The 20,902-nt window shown below is 40.7% G+C and overlaps 1 protein-coding gene across 1 annotated transcript in view; it reads left to right on the top strand.

Moving 5' to 3' along the window:
- The window catches only part of cd81a (CD81 molecule a), a 72,411-nt gene that overhangs the window by 15,702 nt on the left and 35,807 nt on the right, over positions 1 to 20,902 (top strand). Inside the window, exon 2 of the mRNA XM_072592072.1 lies at positions 3,052 to 3,166. Within this exon, the coding sequence (XP_072448173.1) occupies positions 3,052 to 3,166 (115 nt within the window). The remainder of the gene's footprint in view (positions 1 to 3,051; positions 3,167 to 20,902) is intronic.

Here is a 20,902-nt window from a genome sequence, read left to right as displayed (position 1 = left end):
GGGGTACAGTTAGTAAGTTTGCAGATGACGCCAAAATTGGAGGTGTAGTGGACAGCGAAGAGGGTTACCTCAGATTACAACAGGATCTGGACCAAATGGGCTAAGTGGCAGATGGAGTTTAATTCAGATAAATGCGAGGTGCTGCAGTTTGGGAAAGCAAATCTTAGCAGGACTTATACACTTAATGGTAAGGTCCTAGGGAGTGTTGCTGAACAAAGAGACCTTGGAGTGCAGGTTCATAGCTCCTTGAAAGTGGAGTCGCAAGTAGATAGGATAGTGAAGAAGGCGTTTGGTATGCTTTCCTTTATTGGTCAGAGTATTGAGTACAGGAGTTGGGAGATCATGTTGCAGCTGTACAGGACATTGGTTAGGCTCTGTTGGGATATTGTGTGCAATTCTGGTCTCCTTCCTATTGGAAAGATGTTGTGAAACTTGAAAGGGTTCAGAAAAGATTTACAAGGATGTTGCTAGGGTTGGAGGATCTGAGCTACAGGGAGAGGCTGAACAGGCTGTGGGGCTGTTTTCCCTGGAGCGTCGGAGGCTGAGGGGTGACCTTATAGAGGTTTACAAAATTGAGGTGCATGGATAGGATAAATAGGCAAAGTCTTTTCCCTGGGGTTGGGGAGTCCAGAACTAGAGGGCATAGGTTTAGGGTGAGAGGGGAAAGAAATAAAAGAGACCTAAGGGGCAAAAACTTTTTCACGCAGAGGGTGGTACGTGTGTGAAATGAGTTGCCAGAGGATCCGGTGGAGGCTGGTACAATTGCAACATTTGAGACATTTGGATGGGTATATGAATAGGAAGGGTTTGGAGGGATATGGGACATGTACTGGCAGGTGGGACTAGATTGGGTTGGGATATCTGGTCGGCATGGACGGGTTGGACTGAAGGGTCTGTTTCCAAGCTGCCCATCTGATTCTGACCCCACTCCCCTTTAGAAATATGCTTCTGACATTGTACATTTACTTCCGTAGAACACTTTATTTAAATGTTTGAGGTTGATTGATTTCTCTAATACAGTAAAGAAATATTAGGTGTGTCTGAAACTCTAGTTTTGATTCTACGCTTTATTTGTAGCAGAAGTTGTTTTTCAGTTGGCAGCTCTTTTTATGATGCTGACAACTTTTATTTTAGTTTATAGGTGATGTGTAAACACTTCTAATTCACTGATCGCTCTGCCCTCTGGTTATTTTCACTACTGAGTCTGGTCTTCGAATGCAGCCAGAATCAACAAAATGAATGTAGCCTTTCTGATGGGATGTGTTTAGAACAGTTTTAAGACAGTTCTGTAAGGGCCTGAATTTGCAGCATGTAATTCCAACTGTTACAAAATTTATTTCTTCTCTCTAATGTTATCTTTTATGCTGTTGAATGGTTACTGACTAACTCTAGCATTAATGCAAAAGGGTTGCCTTTCTGAAGTTGATGCTTACAATTTGATTTTTTTCAGTTTTAGGTATTTTGCATTCTGTCCGGTGGGCAGGGACTTTCATGTAGTTTAGAGACAGTGCTTTCAATTCCGTTTTTTTTAAACCTACGTTTTTAGTTCAGACCGAGATTGACTGACTGTCTATAACCTCCTTCAGACTTAAGGTGTTTGTAAATTAAATTTGAAGTAATTCCAGTTGGGTTCATAGTGAAATTTAAGTTTTAAAAAATGTCACTTTGAAATATACCATTAATAAATTGGCTCTGCACTCAGATTAAATGTATTGTCTGGTAGACTTTGTAACTGACTTGATACTAATGAAAATATTTGTTATTCTATGGTAACTTTGTTCTGCAGATTTGGAAATAAGTTGTTAACATTGGTCCACATCTATGCTGGCTCTCAGATCTTAAGGTCTAGTTGGTTGCTTTCCTCTAACGTTGGAGTGAATTTTAGTCCTTATAGATGTCTTCTCCATCCAGGTGAACATGCATGATTTATTTTAAAGAGCGACAGTGAGACTTTAGAGATTTGAAGTAAATTGAAAAGTAGTCATTGTTAGATATCAAGTTTACGTTTTAAAAGTATCTAGATTGGAAGACACAATCTGTGTGGTGTTCTACAGTTCTTGAAAACAATGGGGTGCAATGCACTTTATATTGATTTCACGCAGGCCACAAACACAGGGGTCATACATCATTTGATGCTGACAAGAATTGAAAGGGAGGTTCAAAAGCAGTTACTACAGTACGTTATGCCTGAAGTAGAGAGATTTTAAAGGAAAAGGCCAGTTAAAGTTAAGACTGATCTCCCATTGGGTCAAACCTTTCCCTGAAGTTTGCTTAGGTAAGAAGTTTTCTCTATGTTCCCATTGAGATTGAAATGGTCTTTAAGTTGCTCTTTACAAGGTTATACCATAACTGATGAAGATGGGCTTGATCCTTAATTGCAGGGAAGATGGGAAAATTGTTGATCTCTGCCATGACAGTGACTAATTGGACATACTGATCGGAGTTTTAAGCATTATGGATCATAGATTTGAATGCGACAGTGGAGGGTTCTGTAGTTGGTGCACCTAGATGTGAACATGCTGTTATTTATAATGTGGCATCCTTGATTTTAATAGTAACAATTGGATAAACTATTAAATAGGCAGTCAATATTTTTGCACATTGAAGATTGTCGTCTTCAAATCAGCTGGTTCTGCAGTGGGAATTCACATCAACCAGCCGCTTGTATAGGATCCCATGAAAATCATTACAACTTTGAGGAGTTGTGATGCTACTTGCATTAATAGTCTAGTGTCGACCAAACTTTGGTTCATTAAAGCTCGCAGATTGTCAGAGATTAATGACAGTGAGTGACATGTTTTAAAGGTTCAAGGCGAAAATTAATTTGCATGAATAAAAATCATATGCCTTTTACTGTTAAAGTAGGAATGGGAATCTTAGCAGCACTAACTGTGCTGCTGTCAATAGAATATATATTAAAATAGTATTGGGTGAAATAACATTTTTTTTAAAAAAGTCTTAGATTGGATTCCGAATGCTACAGATGAAAGGTTATGATAAATGAAGAGAATTACTTAAGTCAATGTTTAATGTTATGTTTTCTTTCTCCAGCTTGCAGGAGGAGTAGTTCTGGGTGTGGCGCTCTGGCTCAGACATGACCCTAAGACAACCAGTGTATTAGAAACACACTTTGCAGATCAAACTGCCCCCAGCACCTTTTTTATAGGTAAGAATGAAGCTTTGAGTTCATTTTGGCCAAAGACAGCAACCATTGGTCATCACTAACAACTGGGTTGGAGATGACAATAAATGTAGCCCAATCAAGGCTTTATTAAATGAAGAGACCACTGATATTCTAAATCTGGGTAGAATATGTCAGCATATTTATGAACTGTTTAAAATTCAAAATATTTCATGGCTTCTTCGCTGGGTGTTCATAACTAACATATCTTGTGGGTCGAGGTAGGTTTCATATTCTGTTTACCTCTTGAGACAATAACCCTCAGTATTGGGAATAATCGAATCGGTATTCCTCCTCAAAGTAAAGGATCAACTAATGGCCTTTCTGGATGATCATCCAGAGAACCTTGCTGCAAGTTACCTTCCGTCTTTGGTAAGAACTGTTCAGAAAATCATTTAGTGATATTAAAAACAAAGAACTTGCCAAACTAACCTCGTGACTGGATCTTGTTTGGCAGCACAAGAGGAAGCTAGGGTTACGGCTCTAATACTTGGTATTGTGTAGCATCAAAGTGACCTCAATAAAATGTCAACTTTTGTAATTTTGAAAAGTATAAATGTTGGAGTACAGGATAAGAGCATTTATTTATACAAGGGGCAAGGAGTTGATTTGACAGTAGGGCAAGGAATTTCTACTTGCTACTAATCTGCAGTTTATTTTACCGATACACATCTACTGTTAACTATAAAGTAATTTAAGTGTATGATTAAAGTGTGGCACGACAACAAAGCCAGGGTAAGTGTGCATCTTGTTTCATTTGGGGAATTGTAGACGTTTCTTGTGACCTAGATAAGCTCATGTGCAGGAAGTACCACTGGTTGTACAAACCTGAGCTCTGGGTTTGAGTTGGAGCAGTAGCTAGAGTCAGTTCTGATTCATGGAAGTATGTAGATAGCGTGCTCAGAGGTGGCACATTACACATTAAGGCAAAGCTACCAGGAATAAGGACCTGGAGTACAAGTGCAGGGAAGTCAAGCTAAGCTTATGAGACACCAGTCAGAGGTCAACTGGAGTATTGTGAACAGTTCTGGGTGCCACACTTTAATAAGAGTGTGGATGTATTGACAAAAGTGCACAGGTTGTGCACAAGAATGGCTCCAGTGATGAGATTGGATTGAAGAAGTTGGGATTGTTTTCTTTGGAAGGAAAAGCTGCATTGAGGTGTGATAGAGATTTACAAGATGATGTGTCTGGAGACAAGTAGATGAGGCAAAACTGTTTCTGCTCAAAGGAATGAGAACCAGAGGGCACTGTTCTAAAAGTTCTTTGGAAAAGATTGTTTGAATCTGCCTGGAACTTTGTGATTACATTGTGTTTATGGTGGATGTGTTGATTATGATTCCTTTTATTGTTATTGCTCAGGAGCCTAGTTATGAAATCTGGTGCTGAAGCTCATGAAACCAGAACGCGCTTCGTATGTACTATGAGGTTTCATTTTTAAATTCACTCATGGGGCGTGGGTTTCACTGGCTGGCCAGATTATATTGCTTGTCCCTAGTTGACTGTGGGAAGGTGGTGGTGAGATTGGTGCTGCAATCCATGTGCTGTAAGTAGACTAACAGTGCCATTAGTGAAGGAATTCGAGTTTTGATCCTGCGATAGTGAAGGAAAAGCAATATCTTTCCAAGTCAGGATGATTGGCTTGAAGGGAAACACACAGGTGATGTGTGAGAAAACAATCTGTTGAATTTGTCCTTCCAGTGGAAGTAGCTGAGAGTTTCAGTGAAACTTTTAGAGAATTTCTGCAGTGTTTCTTGTAGGTAGTACATGCTGCTGCTACGGAGTGCATTTGAATATTTGATGAGGTGTCAATTGGACAGGTTGCTTTGTCCTGGATGGTGTGAAGCTGCACTCATCTAGGTAAGCGGGGAGAAATCCATCGCACTCTTAACTTGTGCTTGCTGGTGGTGGGCAGGCTTTGGGAGTCAGATATGGTGAGTTACTTGCTGCAGTATTCCTTGTCTCTTGTACACAGGTTGCCACTGTACTTACATGGTCAGTCCATGCACAAGTCTTGACCTATTAGGAAAGGAAGTCTTTTTCATTGACCAAGGCAGAGGGAGTTGCATGGTCTGATGCAAGAATGCTACTTAGCCTACTTTAACCGACAATGTAGTCTTGAATTAACTGGCTGTGTATTGACAACATGAGGCTGTTGGCCTAAACATCTCTGCATCTGGAGCAGTTCATCGTAATTACTGATGTTTATTGTAATCTGGACAGCTTCAGATCTAATAGTTTCATAGTAATAGAAGCAGGAGTAGGCCATTTGGCCCAACAAGCTGGCTCCACCATTCATTAGATCATGGCTGATCCATCCATTGTCTCAGCTCCTCCTACCTGCATTGTCCCCATGAACCCTTCATTCCCCTACCCCACACAAACCCATCCAACTGTGTCTTTAGTATATTTAATGAAGCTGTCTCTACTGCTTCCTTGGGCAGACAATTCCATAGATTCATTGTTCTCTGGGAAAAGCAGTTCCTCCTAATCTGTCCTAAATCTACACCCTGTAATCTTGAGGCAATGTCCTTTAATTCTAGTCTTACTCACCAGCAGAAACAACTTGCTTGCCTCTATTTTATCTATCCCTTTTTTAATTTTATGATTCTGTAAGATTCCCCCTCATTCTGTTAAATTCTAGTGAGTACAATCCCAGGTGGTTCAACCTCTCTTCATAGGGTAACCCCCTCATCTCCGAAATCAACCTGGTGAACATCCTCTGCACTGCCCTCAAAGCCAATATATCCTTCCTGAAGTAAGACCAGAACTGAGCACAGTACCCCATGACCAGTCTCACCAATGCCTTATACAATTGCAACAGAATAAATTCAATCCCTATAGCAATGAAAGCCAATAATCTGTTTGCCTTTCTGATTACCTGGTGCACCTGCAAATCAACTTTTAGCGATTCATGTACAAGCACTCCTAAGTCCCTCTGCACAACAGCATGCTGCAATCTTTCACCATTTAAATAATACTCTGACCTATATTTTTCACTTGGAAAGTGGATAACCTCACATTTACCAACGTGGTACTCCATCCATCAGACCCTTGCCCACTCGCTTAGCCTACCTAAATCTCTCTGCAGACCCTCCACGTCCTCTGCACAGTTTGCCTTTCCAATCAATTTAGTGTCATCAGCAAATTTGGATTACACTTGGTCTCCTCTTCCACATGTATAATAATCACAAACAGTTGCAGGCCCAACATCGACCCCTCTGGCACCCCGCTCACTACTAATCTCCAACCAGAGAAACACCTGTTTATCCCAACTCCATGCTTTTCGTTGGTTAACCAGTCCTCTATCCATGCTGGTATGTTCCCTGCAACTCCATGAATTCTTATGGATGAGTCTTTTATGCAGCACCTTCTTGAATGCCTTCTAGAAATCCAAGTATACAACATCCACTTGTTCCCCTCCATCCACTCAGTTTGTTACATCCTCAAAGAACTCAAATAAGTTTGTCAAACACTACCTTCCCTTCCTGAATCCATGCTGCGTCTGCTTGATGGAACCCTTTCCACCCAGATGTCTCACTCTTTCTTCTTCAATAGTCTCCAGCAAAATCCTGACTACAGATGTTATGCTAACTGATCTGTACTTACCTGCCTTTTGCCTAACTCTTTTATTAACAGTAGCGTGACATTTGCTGTCTTCCACTCCACTGGGATCTGCCTGGAGTCCAGTGCATTTTAGTAAATTACCACTCATCAGTCTACTATAACTTCTACCATTTCTTTCAGCACCCTGGGGTGCATTCAATCAGACCGGGGGACTTACCTACCTTTTTAGACCCTCAGCTTTGCTCAACACTACCCCTTTCATGATAACAATTGAATTGAGGTACTCTCCTCACATTGTATCCTTTTAAAATCATTCTTTGGCATATTATACACATCTTCCACTGTGAAGACTGACGCAAAATAGTTATTCAAGGTCTCGGTGACAAATGTGAGCAAGCTGCTGGGATCTATCATCGTAATCAAAATGGTTAACACTCATGCAAATCCTCTCAGTATGTATTTATGATGGCTACCTCACACTTGTCTCATCCATTTTTATGTTTAGAGTATGACATTAATAAGGTGTTAATTATTATTGTCTGCATGGATATATCAGCAATTTTCTGAACATTTTGAATGACTGGTCCTCTTCCAAATATTTCAGTAATCATGGGTATCCCATTTAAATTCTATATAGTACAGAAGTGTTGCATGTCAAGTGTTGTAATATGCCTTTGAGTGAGACAGCCTGCCATTTTTGGATGACATGTATCTCTGGCTGTTCTCTCCTTACTTTTTTCAACCTGCATTATTTACAATACTTAGTAGACTTTCCAAGGGTCTGCATCAACCTCCAGGCTTCTGTTATTCATAGCTTGAGAGCAACTGAGCTAACAGAAAACATTTGATAAGGTTCCACATGTAATTGACAAAGCTGGAAGTAAATGGAATTGGAGGTGATCTTGTGATTGTTTGCAAATTTGTAAAACCGAAGGTATTAACAGGAAAATGAATGCTAATCACAATCCAGAATGTGTTAAATGGCGTTTCCATTGAGTGTGGGACAATCTGTACATTCCTGTTTGTCTCTTCCCTCACCCTGGTCCCCATCTCTGTCTCTCTCACCCAAAAATGTTTCACTTGTCATTTCACTTAAAGCTGAGCTTTTCAGGAATGCAGCCACACTTCAGGTGAGAACCTGCTGTGCATGCCTTCAGGTGAAGTTAGTTTAGATCAAGTTCGAATTATTGCAATGCATATTTCACTTTGGAGGAATGTCAGACAACTGAAGGTGAAATGAATATAATGCAAGAATCTGTATTTCAAACAAAACACAAAATTCCTGAGCATTTGGAGAGAGCAGAACCAGTGCATGTAAAAGTGAGTGGCGTCTGCTGGTGGTTTTAGCTAGTGAGTTGCTAACTAGTTGGATTCCAATATGAAATTGACAGTAAGTTTCCGGCTTATTGTGGTCTGCTGAAGTTGACCTATGTGTTCTGGAGGCCGAATGTTGGCTAGGCATCCAGCTTGTGACCCTTCTATTTGAGAAATATCCTCTTATAGGAAGTGATTGTCACTCCTCCACTTCCTGTCTGGACAATGTTTTGCTAGAATTAAATCAGTCGTTGCTTTTAAATAATTTCCCATTTCCTTAATATAGCAATTCAAAAACCATTCTGTTCTACAGCTGGATTTCTTACTCCGTGCCAGTATTTCTGTGTTGTGTGCATGTGTCCATTTTACAAAAGAGCTGCAGAATCTGCTGCTGACTGTTTCAGTGGTCCTCTAAAGGCATTTCCTGCCCTTGTCCAAACCAAACTTGGAGCAAGCTTGTGGATTTGTATCTATGACTGAGTTTGGGCTCTGAAATTGGAATCAGTACTTGAGGCTAGTGATGTGGTAAACATTTGTTACTCATTGACCTCCAAGTCAAACTCTAAATGGCTTTGTGCTTTTATTTTTGTTGTAGAGGTCCATAGAATAGAATTTCTATAGTGTGGAAACTGGCCATTTAGCCCAACAAGTCCACACCAACTCTCCAAAGAGCATTCCACCCAGACTCTCTCCCTTTTTTTTGTTTTAAAAAAACTTGACCATGATGGTGTGGCATCATCAATTAAAAATGGGATTGGGCTTAACTACATTGTCATTGGCAGGTGTATTCCTGACATTTAATGACTAGGAATGAACATATAAAATGTCTTTTTGGGTAAAGTACCAAAAGACCTGTGACACTGTATCATTTCATAAAGGGAAGGAAATGAATAGTCATTAGCAGAAAGAATGAAGAATTGTGTTTAGCTGTGTTCAACCAACTGTGGCTGTGCAATTTCCTGCATACCTAGTACAGGCAGTCTCTGGGTTATGAACAGGTTCAATTCTGAAGTCTATGCAAGTTAGGACATAATGCAAGACAGTAAAGCTGTGCGTGATTATGGGAAATTTTTGTATGTTGGGTGTTTAAAATTGGTCCTGTATCACATCACATTTGTAAGTCAGATGTTTGTAAATCAGGGGTCTGGTATTTGAATTGTTTTGCTGCTTTCCCTACGATTTCAACTAGTTGAGTCTATGAATGTTGTCAGATGTTGACGTGGCCGGATAGGGAATTGAAATACTGTAGTTTTGAAGGGAAGTGTAGCTCACTGACTGGGCTAGGTTTCCTGATGTTATGTCATGCCTGCGTTATTGTTCAATTTTTAGTGTGGTTTCAAAAGGAAGTGATTGTTCTGTTTGTCCCAATTCATTTAACAGGAACTTTATTTAATTTGGATTAATATCCTCAGCATAAGTTGAGATGTCCTCTGAGCTGTAAATCTGGTTATATTTCTCATGAAACTTAAACTGGTCTGTTCAGAGAACTGGTCAGTATCAATTTAAGGTGCAGTCTGGATGGTTCAGTCAAATTATGGTAAGTTTTAAATTCATTTTTTGATTACCTTTCAAAAACAAAAATACACTTCAGGAGTCTTTGCTCACTTTTTCTCACATTTAGCTTCTCCCTGCCCCCGCCCGTCCCCAACTCACTAGATTTAGTTGTGTGAATATGTCCAGTCCTTTAGTATATGCCCAAATGATTATTTTTCAGGTGTATCCCTGTAGACATGGATTTCTTAGTGGGCTGCTTAACTGAGGGTGGGTAGTAGAAAGTAGAGACTAACTCATATCACATGGTTTTCACCAATTCCTTGCACTTTAAGGTAGGCCAATAATCTCTCACTAAGTTTGTCAAATGTCTATTTTAATAGTGTTTCTCCAACCAGGGTCTAAAAATGACTGAGTGGTCAGGAGACTGAAATGTTTAAAAATGTAAACTGAGCAGGGATGATTGCTTCGTTGTGTAGAGTAAACTGTCTCACCAAGGAGTAGAGTGCTATTGACAATGGCACAAAAGAATTCTGGTGCTCTCGTCAAGAGAGTTAGCCTCCCTAATGGGATCTCTTAAGCAATATCCTTACAACAAATATGCATTGTCTAGTTTGGAGCATGGAGGAAGATGATGGGATGATACACTTGTCTGAGGTAGTCATATGAGCATGTTGGCACGAATTTAAGTGTATGTAACAATGTGCATCATAACTGGAATACTTTGCTTCAGCTCTTTCCCTGGTTCCTGTCCCTATAAACCTTCTCCAGCTGGCCAAAAAATGGTTGACCTGTGCGACCTACCTACAGTCCACCTACTTCCATCTTGCCTGTGTGGAGCCACCTTCCTGTACAAGATCTGCAAATGCAGCTTTTCATCAAGGAGTGGAAAAAGCAGGCAGACATTAACCAATCTCTTGTGCCAAGTCTGATCTGTCAAAAGACCGGCTTTGAAATAACAAGACTAGCCCTCCTTTCACTGGTTTTAGAACAATCCAAGGGTCCTGCACAGCCAACCTCAGTGCGATCTCCTTGTACACTTGTAGAGAGCCAGAAACCATGTACGTTATCAAGGGGTGACCTTTCTGCGCACACAGCAGTGAATTTAACATGTTGACCAGACGATTGTTTGGCTCCAGTGATTTGGAGCCACTAAATACCTGTAATAAAGGGCCATCTGACCTTGCACATAGGAAAAGGCTAATAGCCCACTGTGTGTGTGTGTGTGTGCGCGCGCGCGGTGGCGGGGGGGATGAAGCTTTGTGCAGATGTTATCAGATAGTAACATAGCAATTGAGAAATGACAAAGTCCCAGAAGTACTGTTTCACTTTTATTCTAATTCTTGCGCTGTCTTAAATTGCATTAGTGTGGATATTATTGGCATCGATAGGGTTTTGATTACAATTTCTCATTCACCTTCTCTGTGGTTTGGCTGGCAATGTTAGTTATCAGAATGCCCAGCATCTCCCTTTTTGGCCTCTTTGATTTTGTTTTATTTCTTCCAGAGCACTGATCTTAGAGTTTGCTGCTTTCTTTAAGTGTATGGGAAATAGATGAAATAAGTAGCAAGGCCACAACTGGTGTTGTAGTGGAAATAACTCTCTGGATTGGTAATCTACAGGCCCAGGTTAATGGTTTAGGGAGACTGTGCTTTGAAACACACTCCTCCATGTGTGAACTATCAAAACAATTAAATTTGGAATTACAAAGCTCACTTGAGTAATGGGTTACTATGAAACTGACCCATCTGGCTCACTAATGCCTGCCTTTAGGAAGGAAATCTGCCATTCTTACCTGATTTGGCCTACATTTGAGTCAAGATCCAAAGCAGTGTAGCTAACCTTTAACTGCCCTCTGAAAATTGCTTACCAAGCCACTCAGTCCAAGGCCATTTAGAGAAAGTTGGTAAATGCTGGTCTTGCCACTGATAGCCCTATCCCATGAAAGAAAAAAGGGAGGGGTGGGGAAATCTTTCAATTCAGTTTTTCATTGTTTCGTAACTAACTGAACACTGTTCATTGAAGGTGGGGAGCAGAGTAGAAGAATCACAAATGAGTCATTGACAGTGAAGTGACAGATATTGCATGTTTAAGCACTACAGCCTTCTGATTTTAAACAAATGAAACAACCTTGTGCAGCATGTAAAGCAAATATCTCTACAGTTGGTAACTAAAAATTGATTCAGTGACTGAAGAACAGAATTGAGATTTCATGGTGCTAATGTGAAATGGTTGAAGAATTCTGAAATGCCTGCACTAGGTGGGTGAGGTAACTGTTAAGCAGTTTCTTTAAATATTCCCTTCGTTTAATTGTTGCTAGAAACAGTCTCAAACAATGATGGAGCTGTCTGGCAAATGTGAGCACACTCTTTTTAAAGAAGCAAGAAACAGTCTTTTTCAATTGAAGAATTTTCCAGAGTTCCAGTAAACATTGTCATATTTTAAGATTGACTAAGACTAAGTTTCCAGAATCCTGTGCCACTGCTTTTACTATCCATGTTTTTACTGGGTCTGTCTTTAAGGTTTCAGTTTCTAAATCTGCTGTAGTCCCTTGCTGTTCTTCCCCAGTGACCACGTGTAATAGGCAGTCACACTACCCCTGTTGCTCTCTCTCTTTATTTTGAAAGAGTACAATTGTAGGGAAAGACTTGGCCTGTTGATACAGCCCTTGGGTGCCAGAGGTTAACATCTGCCTCCACTGATGTCCTGATGAAAGCAATGCCTTTACCTCTGACTTCCTGAATGCTTTAAATGGCTAAATGATATTCAAGAGGTCTCTTCCTGAGCAGGATGTGATGTTTGTGGGAATTGAGAGGAAGGTAATGCAGACTGCTGACAGGAATTGCACAGGAAAGATAGTTTGTTGTCTTCTGGTTTTCAATTGTTATTTGGTGCAGAAGGGAATCTGCAAGGCTTTTTTGTGCTTAGAGACTGGATGCCTTGAATCTCAGGAACATTTAAAACAAGTCAAAACATTTCTGCTCACCATGTCTGGGAATTAGTCATAATTTAAAGTTTCATACATGATTTCAATGATGGCTTAAAAATAACATGCCATTTTCATTAGACTGACCAACTGTGATATTAAAGAGTTAATTTGCTCTGTTGACCTGCAAGAAATTGCCCCAGGGCTAGGGTGGTGTGTCTTTTCCTTATAGGTGGAATGAGGGAGGTTTAAGTGGCCATTTCCTTGCCATTCAAGGATGATTTACACTTTCATCCAGAAATCAATAATAACATTACAATTGGAATTTGACTACACTCCTATAGTTACAAAAAACTATTTCCAACAGGTTTGACCATTAAGGGTTAATTTGCATTACATTGTTTCTGGAGGTGAAGTGGTCACTGCATTGCATTGTGAGTGGCATGTGACTGAAAGTGTGAATAGGGGTTGTCCTGTGCGCATTACTAACTGATGCAAAGCTTTTGTATAAAGGAAGAACTGTTTCCTTTGTTCAGAGAGCTTCCCTGGGCATGTCTTGCAAGCATGGTGAGAAGTGTTTAGGATTTCTCCAAAGCTTATACTGTACCATGTATAATAAACATTGCTTGTTCACAGAAGTTGGCATGTTGCAGTTGCATCAAGTGTGTAAGAAACTCAGGAAAAAAGGCAACACAAAAACTCAACGCAACCACTTATTACTATGTAACTGGCCTCATCAATAGTTCTCTCCCCTTCTCCTCTTTCCGCCCCCCCCCCCCCCACCTCTTCCATTTGCACCTTGCTAACTGTTGGATATAAACTGAATCTTCTCATTTATCTTTCCAGATCATGACTGAATAGAAACATTTCACCGTTCCTTGAAAGCAGAGTTGCAAGTAGACAGGGTACTGAAGAAGGTCATTTCTTGCCTTTATTTGCTAGTGCATTGAGTGTAGGAGTTGGGAGGTCATTTTACGGGTGTACAGGACGTTGGTTAGGCCAATTTTAGAATTCCTTTAATCATTTTGTACGACTTGGGTGTCGCTGGCTAGCCAGCATTGATAGCCCATCTCTATTTGCCCTTAAGGTGTTGGTGAGCTGCCTTGAATCGCTGCAGTCCACTTGCTGTGGGTTGACCCACAATGCTGGTGGGGAGGAAATTCCAGGAATTTGATCCAATGACTGTGAAGGAACAGCAGTATATTTCCAAGTCAGATTGAGTGGCTTGGAGGTGAACTTGAAGACTGTTTTTTCAAGTATCTGCTTCCCTTGTCCTTCAAGATGGAAGTGGTCGTGGGTTTGGAAGGAGCTGTCTAAGGATCTTTGAATTTCTTCAGTGCATCTTATCGATGGTGCACTTTGCAGCTACTGAGTGCCAGTGGTGGAGGGAGTGAATGTTTGTGGATGTGGTGCCAATCAAACTATCTTGCTTTGTCCTCGATGGTGTCAAACTGGAATGTTGCTTTCAATTCTCCCTGCTGTAGGAAGGATGTTATGAAACTTGAAAGGGTTCAGAAGAGATTTACAAGGATGTTGCCAGGGTTGGAGAGTTTAACCTATAGGGAGAGATTGATAGGCTGGGCTGTTTTCCCTGGAGGATTGGAGGATGATTCTTTATAGTTTAGAAAATCATTAGGGACATGGATAGGGTGAATAATCAGTGTCTTTTCCCCAGGGTAGGGGAGTCCAGAATTAGGGTGGGAGTGGGAAGATTTAGAAGGGACTTAAAGGAGCAACTTTTTCACACAAGGTGCTGCTTGTATGGAGTGAGCTGCCAGAGGAAGTGGTGGGGGCTGGCACAATTACAATATTTAAAAGGCATCTGGATGGATATGTGAATAGGAAAGCTTTGGAGGGATATGCGCTAAATGCCGGCAAATGGGACAGTTTAATTTTGAATATCTAGTCAAAGGCGAGTTGGACCAAAGGGTCTGTTTCTGTGCTCTGCATCTGACTTTCTGAAACTCCTAATATACATATACAGCTATGGCGATTGGAGCCTGGGTTTCTCTATTTCAGCATTTAAAGGTGCGCTGTAAGAAAGTGATTTGGTCTGTTGGATTCTCCTTTTTTCTGTGTTTGCCAGAAGAACTTGGCAGCACTTTTGTTCCCATTCAGTGAGCACTCCTACATACTTTCCACTTGAAGCAACTTCCTGTTGAGCTGTCAGTGTTTTTCATTGAGTTGGAGCCGAGATAAATTGCAGAGGAGCCTATGAGACGTACTGATGGAATGTTTACAAGTCTTTTCCTTCTGTCGTTGTGGCAGCCAGTTTCTGGAATGGGGAGAGGCAGGGATTGAGTGTTTAGTTACAGAGAAGTCTGACTGAAGAGGGTAGCTGTTAAATCTCGGTAAAAGGACACTGTAATGAAGATTCTTAGTTGTATGTGAGAGAAGGTGAAACAGTTTTTTGCTTTCACGAGTTGAGTGAAATCTTGATATAATGTCCATCTGAAGCAAGCCAAACGTTCTAACACAAATGTTCAGGAGGTGGGGGCATGGGGTGGGGGACAATGAGATGAGAGGGGAAGTAGTCACTTCCAAATCTCTCAATTCTTACATTTGGTGCCCCACCTCCAACTCTATTGTTCTCATTCAAGCTGAACCAGAAGGCACATTTGTGTCCTGATTTGGTCTGGGCTGTGCTTTGAATCTGATGGGTTATCGATAATCAATACTATCTACTCCCTTTCTGCTTGTAGCTCTGAATCCTTGAACATTTTCATTTAACCGTGAGACTATTCTTTGACTGTTTCCAAAGTTTCCTTCCAACATTAAATGCCAACAAATCAAGTGTTCCACTGAGCTTGTAATGATCCTGCCTCTTCCAACCTCCTGGCTCCTTATCCTTTCAAACACTTGGGCTGTCCCTTTTTTTTTTACAGATACCTCTTGGCATTCATCCTAGCTCAAGTCTAGGGGGTATTCTGATTTTTTTTTAAATCTGTAAAATACAAAAAGGATCAGTTTGGTAGGTTTGGTCTAAATCTGTTGTGGAGGGGTGGTGACCTTGCATGTGGTCAGTTGCGCAGTTCTGTTCTCTGTGCTGTGGCAACTGGGGAAAATGAAACAGCTAGCAACAACTGTTAACCCTCTCCTCCTCCACCCCTCTGGTGTGCATGCTGACAACATGTGAACAGGAGGACAATTTGATGCAGCCCTAGTATCTCCTGGCATTGTTTGAGCGTAGTGCTGTTGTGATCTTGCACGTGGTGAGTTTGAGAATTGTAGGTCAGTTTGAAAAAAAAATTCCTGGACAATTTGGATTCTGATCTGGTAAAGTTAAAGGATACAAAACGAAAGGAGTCCCGGGAAGTTTTTATGTGAAACATGAGGTGAAGTTATAAATATGGGGCAATCTGGAAAATACAGAATTGTTAGTCACCCTATTTTTATCTGCCTTTTCATTCATCCTTCTACCCAGTGATTTTGAGATTTCATCCACCTTGCCTTTTCTTTAAACTCCTTTCTTGACCTCCCTACTATAAATGGTAAAATCACCATAGTCTTGTCAGACCAGAGGGCTGTGCTCTCCTTGGAGAGGGGCAATTGGCAGTGGTTTAACCTGAAGGTCACTGCCTCAGATGAGGGGAGAGATTGAGAAGGTGAAAACTGCCATTTTCAATGTGTTTTTGGTTACTTTCCTTGCATTCATGTCAGTGATTGTAGTTTTGGGCACTTCCAATAAAAATGGTATATAAAAATGCAGGGGTAGTATGAAATAGGTGAGAATTTGTATTTTGCAGCAATGTATTGTTATCTGAATTGCATTGCGTGAAGTTCACCTGATGAAGGAGCAGTGCTCTGAAAGCTTGATTTCAGGTAAACCTGTTGGAATATAACCTGGTGTCGTGACTTCTTGCCAGACTGTAGGGCCATCCTTGAATTGGAGAGAGGCAACTGGCAGTGGTTTAACCTGTGGGTCACTATGCTTCAGGTGGGGAGAGGTTGAGAAGGAGAGTCCTTCATGGTAACCTCAGTCAGTGTGGGGATGTTGGTATCAACTAAGTTATCTGACACCTCTCACCCCAATTAAAGTAATAACTTACAAGGGGTGTGTTTTTAAGTTTCATAATTTTCTGGAAAGTATTTTCCCATAGGATTTCTAATTGGGGTTGCAACTCACTCGCTCTCGAAATGTTTTGAAACAGAAACTGGCCACTGGAAGTCTTGTTTACCTTTTCCACTTGAACCTGTGGCTCATGGTATGGAGACTCTTATTAGATTTTCAATTAATTACCACCAATCGAGTAAGGTTTAGAACTCTTAAGCAGTGTTCTATCTCTGGCATACCATGTTTAGTTTTCAGCTCTGTAACGTTCATTGGGTGCAGGCAGATTGCAAAAGAGCTTACCCGAGATCCACTGACTTTCAATTTCAGCAGGGTTCACCTTAGAAGCAACAAATGCCTTCAGCGTAGGAAAAATACCCAAACCATGTCAACAGGCATAACAACTAAAATTGAGACAGAAGATGGTATGACCATGATTTGAAGTAGAGTTTTAAGGAGGGGCTTGTGTGAGGGAATGATCTTGGGAGGAAATTCCGGTACTTTGAGGTGAAAAACAGCAGTGGCAGCTGCTAAACTGAAGTTCTAGAAGTGGTTTGTACTGCTGGAGGAGGCTAAGGACAGAGGAGAGCTTGATCATAACAGAATTACTTGAGTAATATTTTTGCAGTAAAAGACAGCAACCTAGCTTTGTTCTAGATTTGATTTGTCTGAAGCTGTTTGTCCCTAGAGCTGATCTGGATATTCTGCATTCTGTAGAAGCCTTTTAGCCAATGCAGTGTTGTACCATGTGGAACAGCATACTGTGACATAGTTTCAATTTTGAGAGGCACTTAATATTGTTTAGTGTTGTAGTGTCATCCTGGGTCTCTGCAAAATGCCTTTTAGTTGCACTACTGTTGTCTGTTCCTCCAAAGGTTAATGCTTATAGATCAAAGGCTTTCCTTTGCTTGATTTCAGATGTCTATCAATCCATGCCCACCTCTCTCAATTGATCATATTTTGTGAACCCTAACAATACTGCATGCTAGGATATTTGACTGCAGGTGCACCAGAGCCAAGCCTGGTCGATTCCTTTCCCTGTCTTTGACTTCTTTCCCCAGCAGGCCTTAAAGGGAGCAGGGCTAATTTTCTTGAGGGCGCTGCGATCAGCAAATGCTGATCAGCAGGATAGTGGATTATGCAGGAATCACTTGCACAGTGTCTGTCATTCTTTGGTGCTTTTATTTATACAACCTTGTTTGATTCATTTTTGCATACAAAAAATTAAGTACCCTTTTAAAATCTATAGTGCAGGGAGCAGTTAGGGAGTGATATGTGGAATTATCAAGCTATGTTCACTACCAGTTTAGTCTCTTGCAACTGATGACTGCCTTTCCTGTGACGACTCCTACTTTTGCTGAGGCTGTGCAGCATCTCCAGCTGGCTCTTGTTAGCTGGTGGCGTTGTGGCTTTGGACTGTGTGTAATATGAATTGAATCTAATGTAGACAAAATGTGATCGTTTCCATCCTGTGGCAAAATGCTGTCACTGCTGAAAGCATTTTGCTGTTGCTGCTGCTTTATCGTTTTTTTTGGTTTGTATTTAATAATTTCACATAAAATCAGGATCTGGTAGTTAGGTCAGATGTGTTTACCTATTCTGTTTCCTGTGCATTTTTATTTCGCTAGCTTAGTTGTATCTGTTGTGGGAGTCTTGAACATACTTGCTGTTATTTACCCTCCTGGGATAGGTGCAGCAAGTGTTAAATATGGAAAGATTATCATTCTATATTGTATTCCATCTCATCCTAGAATGCCTGCATAAACAAGTCTCCCTCTTGTAGTAAGTAAGTCTTAATCCTGAACTTCAGTGACTCTTACTTCAACTTTTGTATCTGTATGATCACAGCCACATCCCCTTGATTAAAGTTAAAAATCACATAATGCAAGGCTATAGTCCAACAGATTTATTTGGAAGCACTAGCTTTCGGAGCGCTGCTCTTTCATCAGGTGGTTGTGGAGTATAAGATCATAAGACGCAGAATTTATAGCAAAAGTTTAGTGATGTAACTGAAATTATATATTTGAAAAAAACCTGGATTGTTTAAGTATCTCGTCTTTTAGAATGACCATGTTGGTTTCAGTTCTTTCATATGTAAATTGCAGAACATTTAAAGTGTTGAGGATGTAGCAGTGTTGAAATGCTCTGCAGCTCTGTCGGCATCTTTAGAAATAAAGAGAAACAGAATTCAAGGGGATGTGTGATTTTATTGCAAGATGCTCATGTCTATGAATCAAAAAGCTGTAAATTCAATTTAAGGTGCCATCTAATGTGACACTGAGTCAGTCAATTCTGTATACAGGTATGTACATTTGTTTTCCAACACCCCTTCAGTTTTGAAGAAATTGGACTAGACTCCTTTGGTAAGAGCTCACTGCAGGGGAGCAGCCAAAGTGGCTTTTTAAAGTGGTTTTTCCTTTGTTTTATTGAGATCTGTCTCTTGATTAAGCTTTAACAATATAAAACATAGGTACTAAGTTAGGGTGGAATAGTGTTTTTAAAGCAGTAAGACTGGTATTTTTTGGTCTGTAGATTAAGGTACAAAGATGGTCTTTAGTAAAGTGGTATGCTCTTTCTGTTGGATGTGGGAAGGTAGAAAGTTTCCATGTTACTGATTACGTCTGCCGGAAGTGTTGATTTGTGAATCACGTGGATCAGTTAGAGCAGCAGTTCAAGGCAATGAGCAATTTACCGGAGCAAGTGGTTTGATGGATGACTGCTGCAGGAAGGGAGATAAAACTCATCTACATCTGGTAGATGGGTTACCTCCGGGAGAGGTAATGTAGGCAGGTCTTGTAGGAATCTTCTGTGGCCATCGCCATCTCAAACAGGTATGATGTTTTTGAAAATGTAGGGAATGATGGACTCCTGGGAATGCAACACTGACAGCCAGGTTTCTGGTACTGAAACTAATTTTAATATAAAGTGTTCATCAAATTCCAAGCGATAGATTCCGATAGGGGACTCTTTAGGCAGAGTATGGACAGACGTTTCTGTGGCCCACAGCAAGATATCAGAATGGTGGTGCCTCCCTAGTGCCAGATCGAGGACATCTCAGGGTGCAGCATATCCTCCAAATGGAGAGGGACCAGCAGAAGGTCATTGTGCACACTGGAACTAATGTCATAGGAAGAGAAAAAGGATGAGATTGAGGAGAGAATATAGGAAGTCAGGCAGAAATTTAACAAGGAGGTCCATATGTAGGAATAGGAGGATAAAGATGAATGTGTGGTTGAGGAGCTGGAGCAGGGGAGAATGATTCAGTTTTTAAAAATATATATTTATTAAAGTTTTTTAATATTAAAAATACTGAACAATGCAAATTTTAAAAAAACCAACCCACCCTTTTGTATAAATGTATAAACATATATAGAAAAGTATAGAATAAAAAAAGCCCAAACTGGCGATTTAACTAAATAAATAACTCAGCCCAAAATGCTCATATGTTCGCAGTTCCTCCACCCTGGATATTGGACTCTTAAAACACAATTGTTAACAGCTATGTAAAAGCCCTTGTTAGTAGATAAATCTGTGTCCAGGTATTCCAGAAAGGGCTGCCATGTCTTATAAAAATTCAGTTTTGTGGTGTTCCATATTTGTGAGAAAATCCAAGGGAATATGCTTCATAACAATCTTCTGCCAACCTGACAGGCCCAGGGGATTTTTGGTTATCCAACCAAGCAAGATATTCTTTCTTGCACAGAATGTGCGAATATAGAAAAGTTTTTTTTTGTTCTCATGTGCATCTGCAAGGAGTGCAGTGGCAGGCCCATAAAGATGGAGAGAGAGGTTGTTCACCTTTTACATCCAAAATTCCCTCCATCGCACCCATCATAGGCTTCAAACATATTGGAGTGCTATTGCAAGACCAGAGACAATGGGTAAGAGTGCCCATACAGACCTTGCAGTTGGGACATGCTGAAGATACCCCTGGTTTAAATTTTGACAAACTGTCCAGAATCCTGTAGAGAATCTTCAACTGTAAAGTGTAGGTCTTATTGCAAATTGATATCTTCCTTGCATTCGCCCAAATATCCCCCCATACCTCTGAGGAAGCGTCAACACTCGGTTCTCCCTCCCACACCCTGCAGAGTTGATCAAATTCATCTGAAAACCTGGTATACCCACTAAAGGTGTAAATGAAGATGTTTTGCCAATGTTGCCTTCCCTCTGCCGAATTGTCCCCTATGCTTTTAACAGTATCGATGACTATTGGGTTATGGCAATATTCCCTAACTGTCCTCATTTTGTCCAAAAACAGCAAACTGGTAAGGGGACACCTTGCCTGGGAGGCTTCAATATCTAGCCGTCTTGAAAGAGGATCCCCAGAAACCCAGTCACTCACCTAGGACACAAGTGAGCTTAGTTGATA

Source organism: Chiloscyllium punctatum, chromosome 22 (assembly GCF_047496795.1).
Source record: "Chiloscyllium punctatum isolate Juve2018m chromosome 22, sChiPun1.3, whole genome shotgun sequence".
Classification (NCBI taxonomy): domain Eukaryota; kingdom Metazoa; phylum Chordata; class Chondrichthyes; order Orectolobiformes; family Hemiscylliidae; genus Chiloscyllium; species Chiloscyllium punctatum.
Note: the sequence above shows the minus strand (reverse complement) of the source record. Positions and strands in the feature narration are given on the sequence as shown.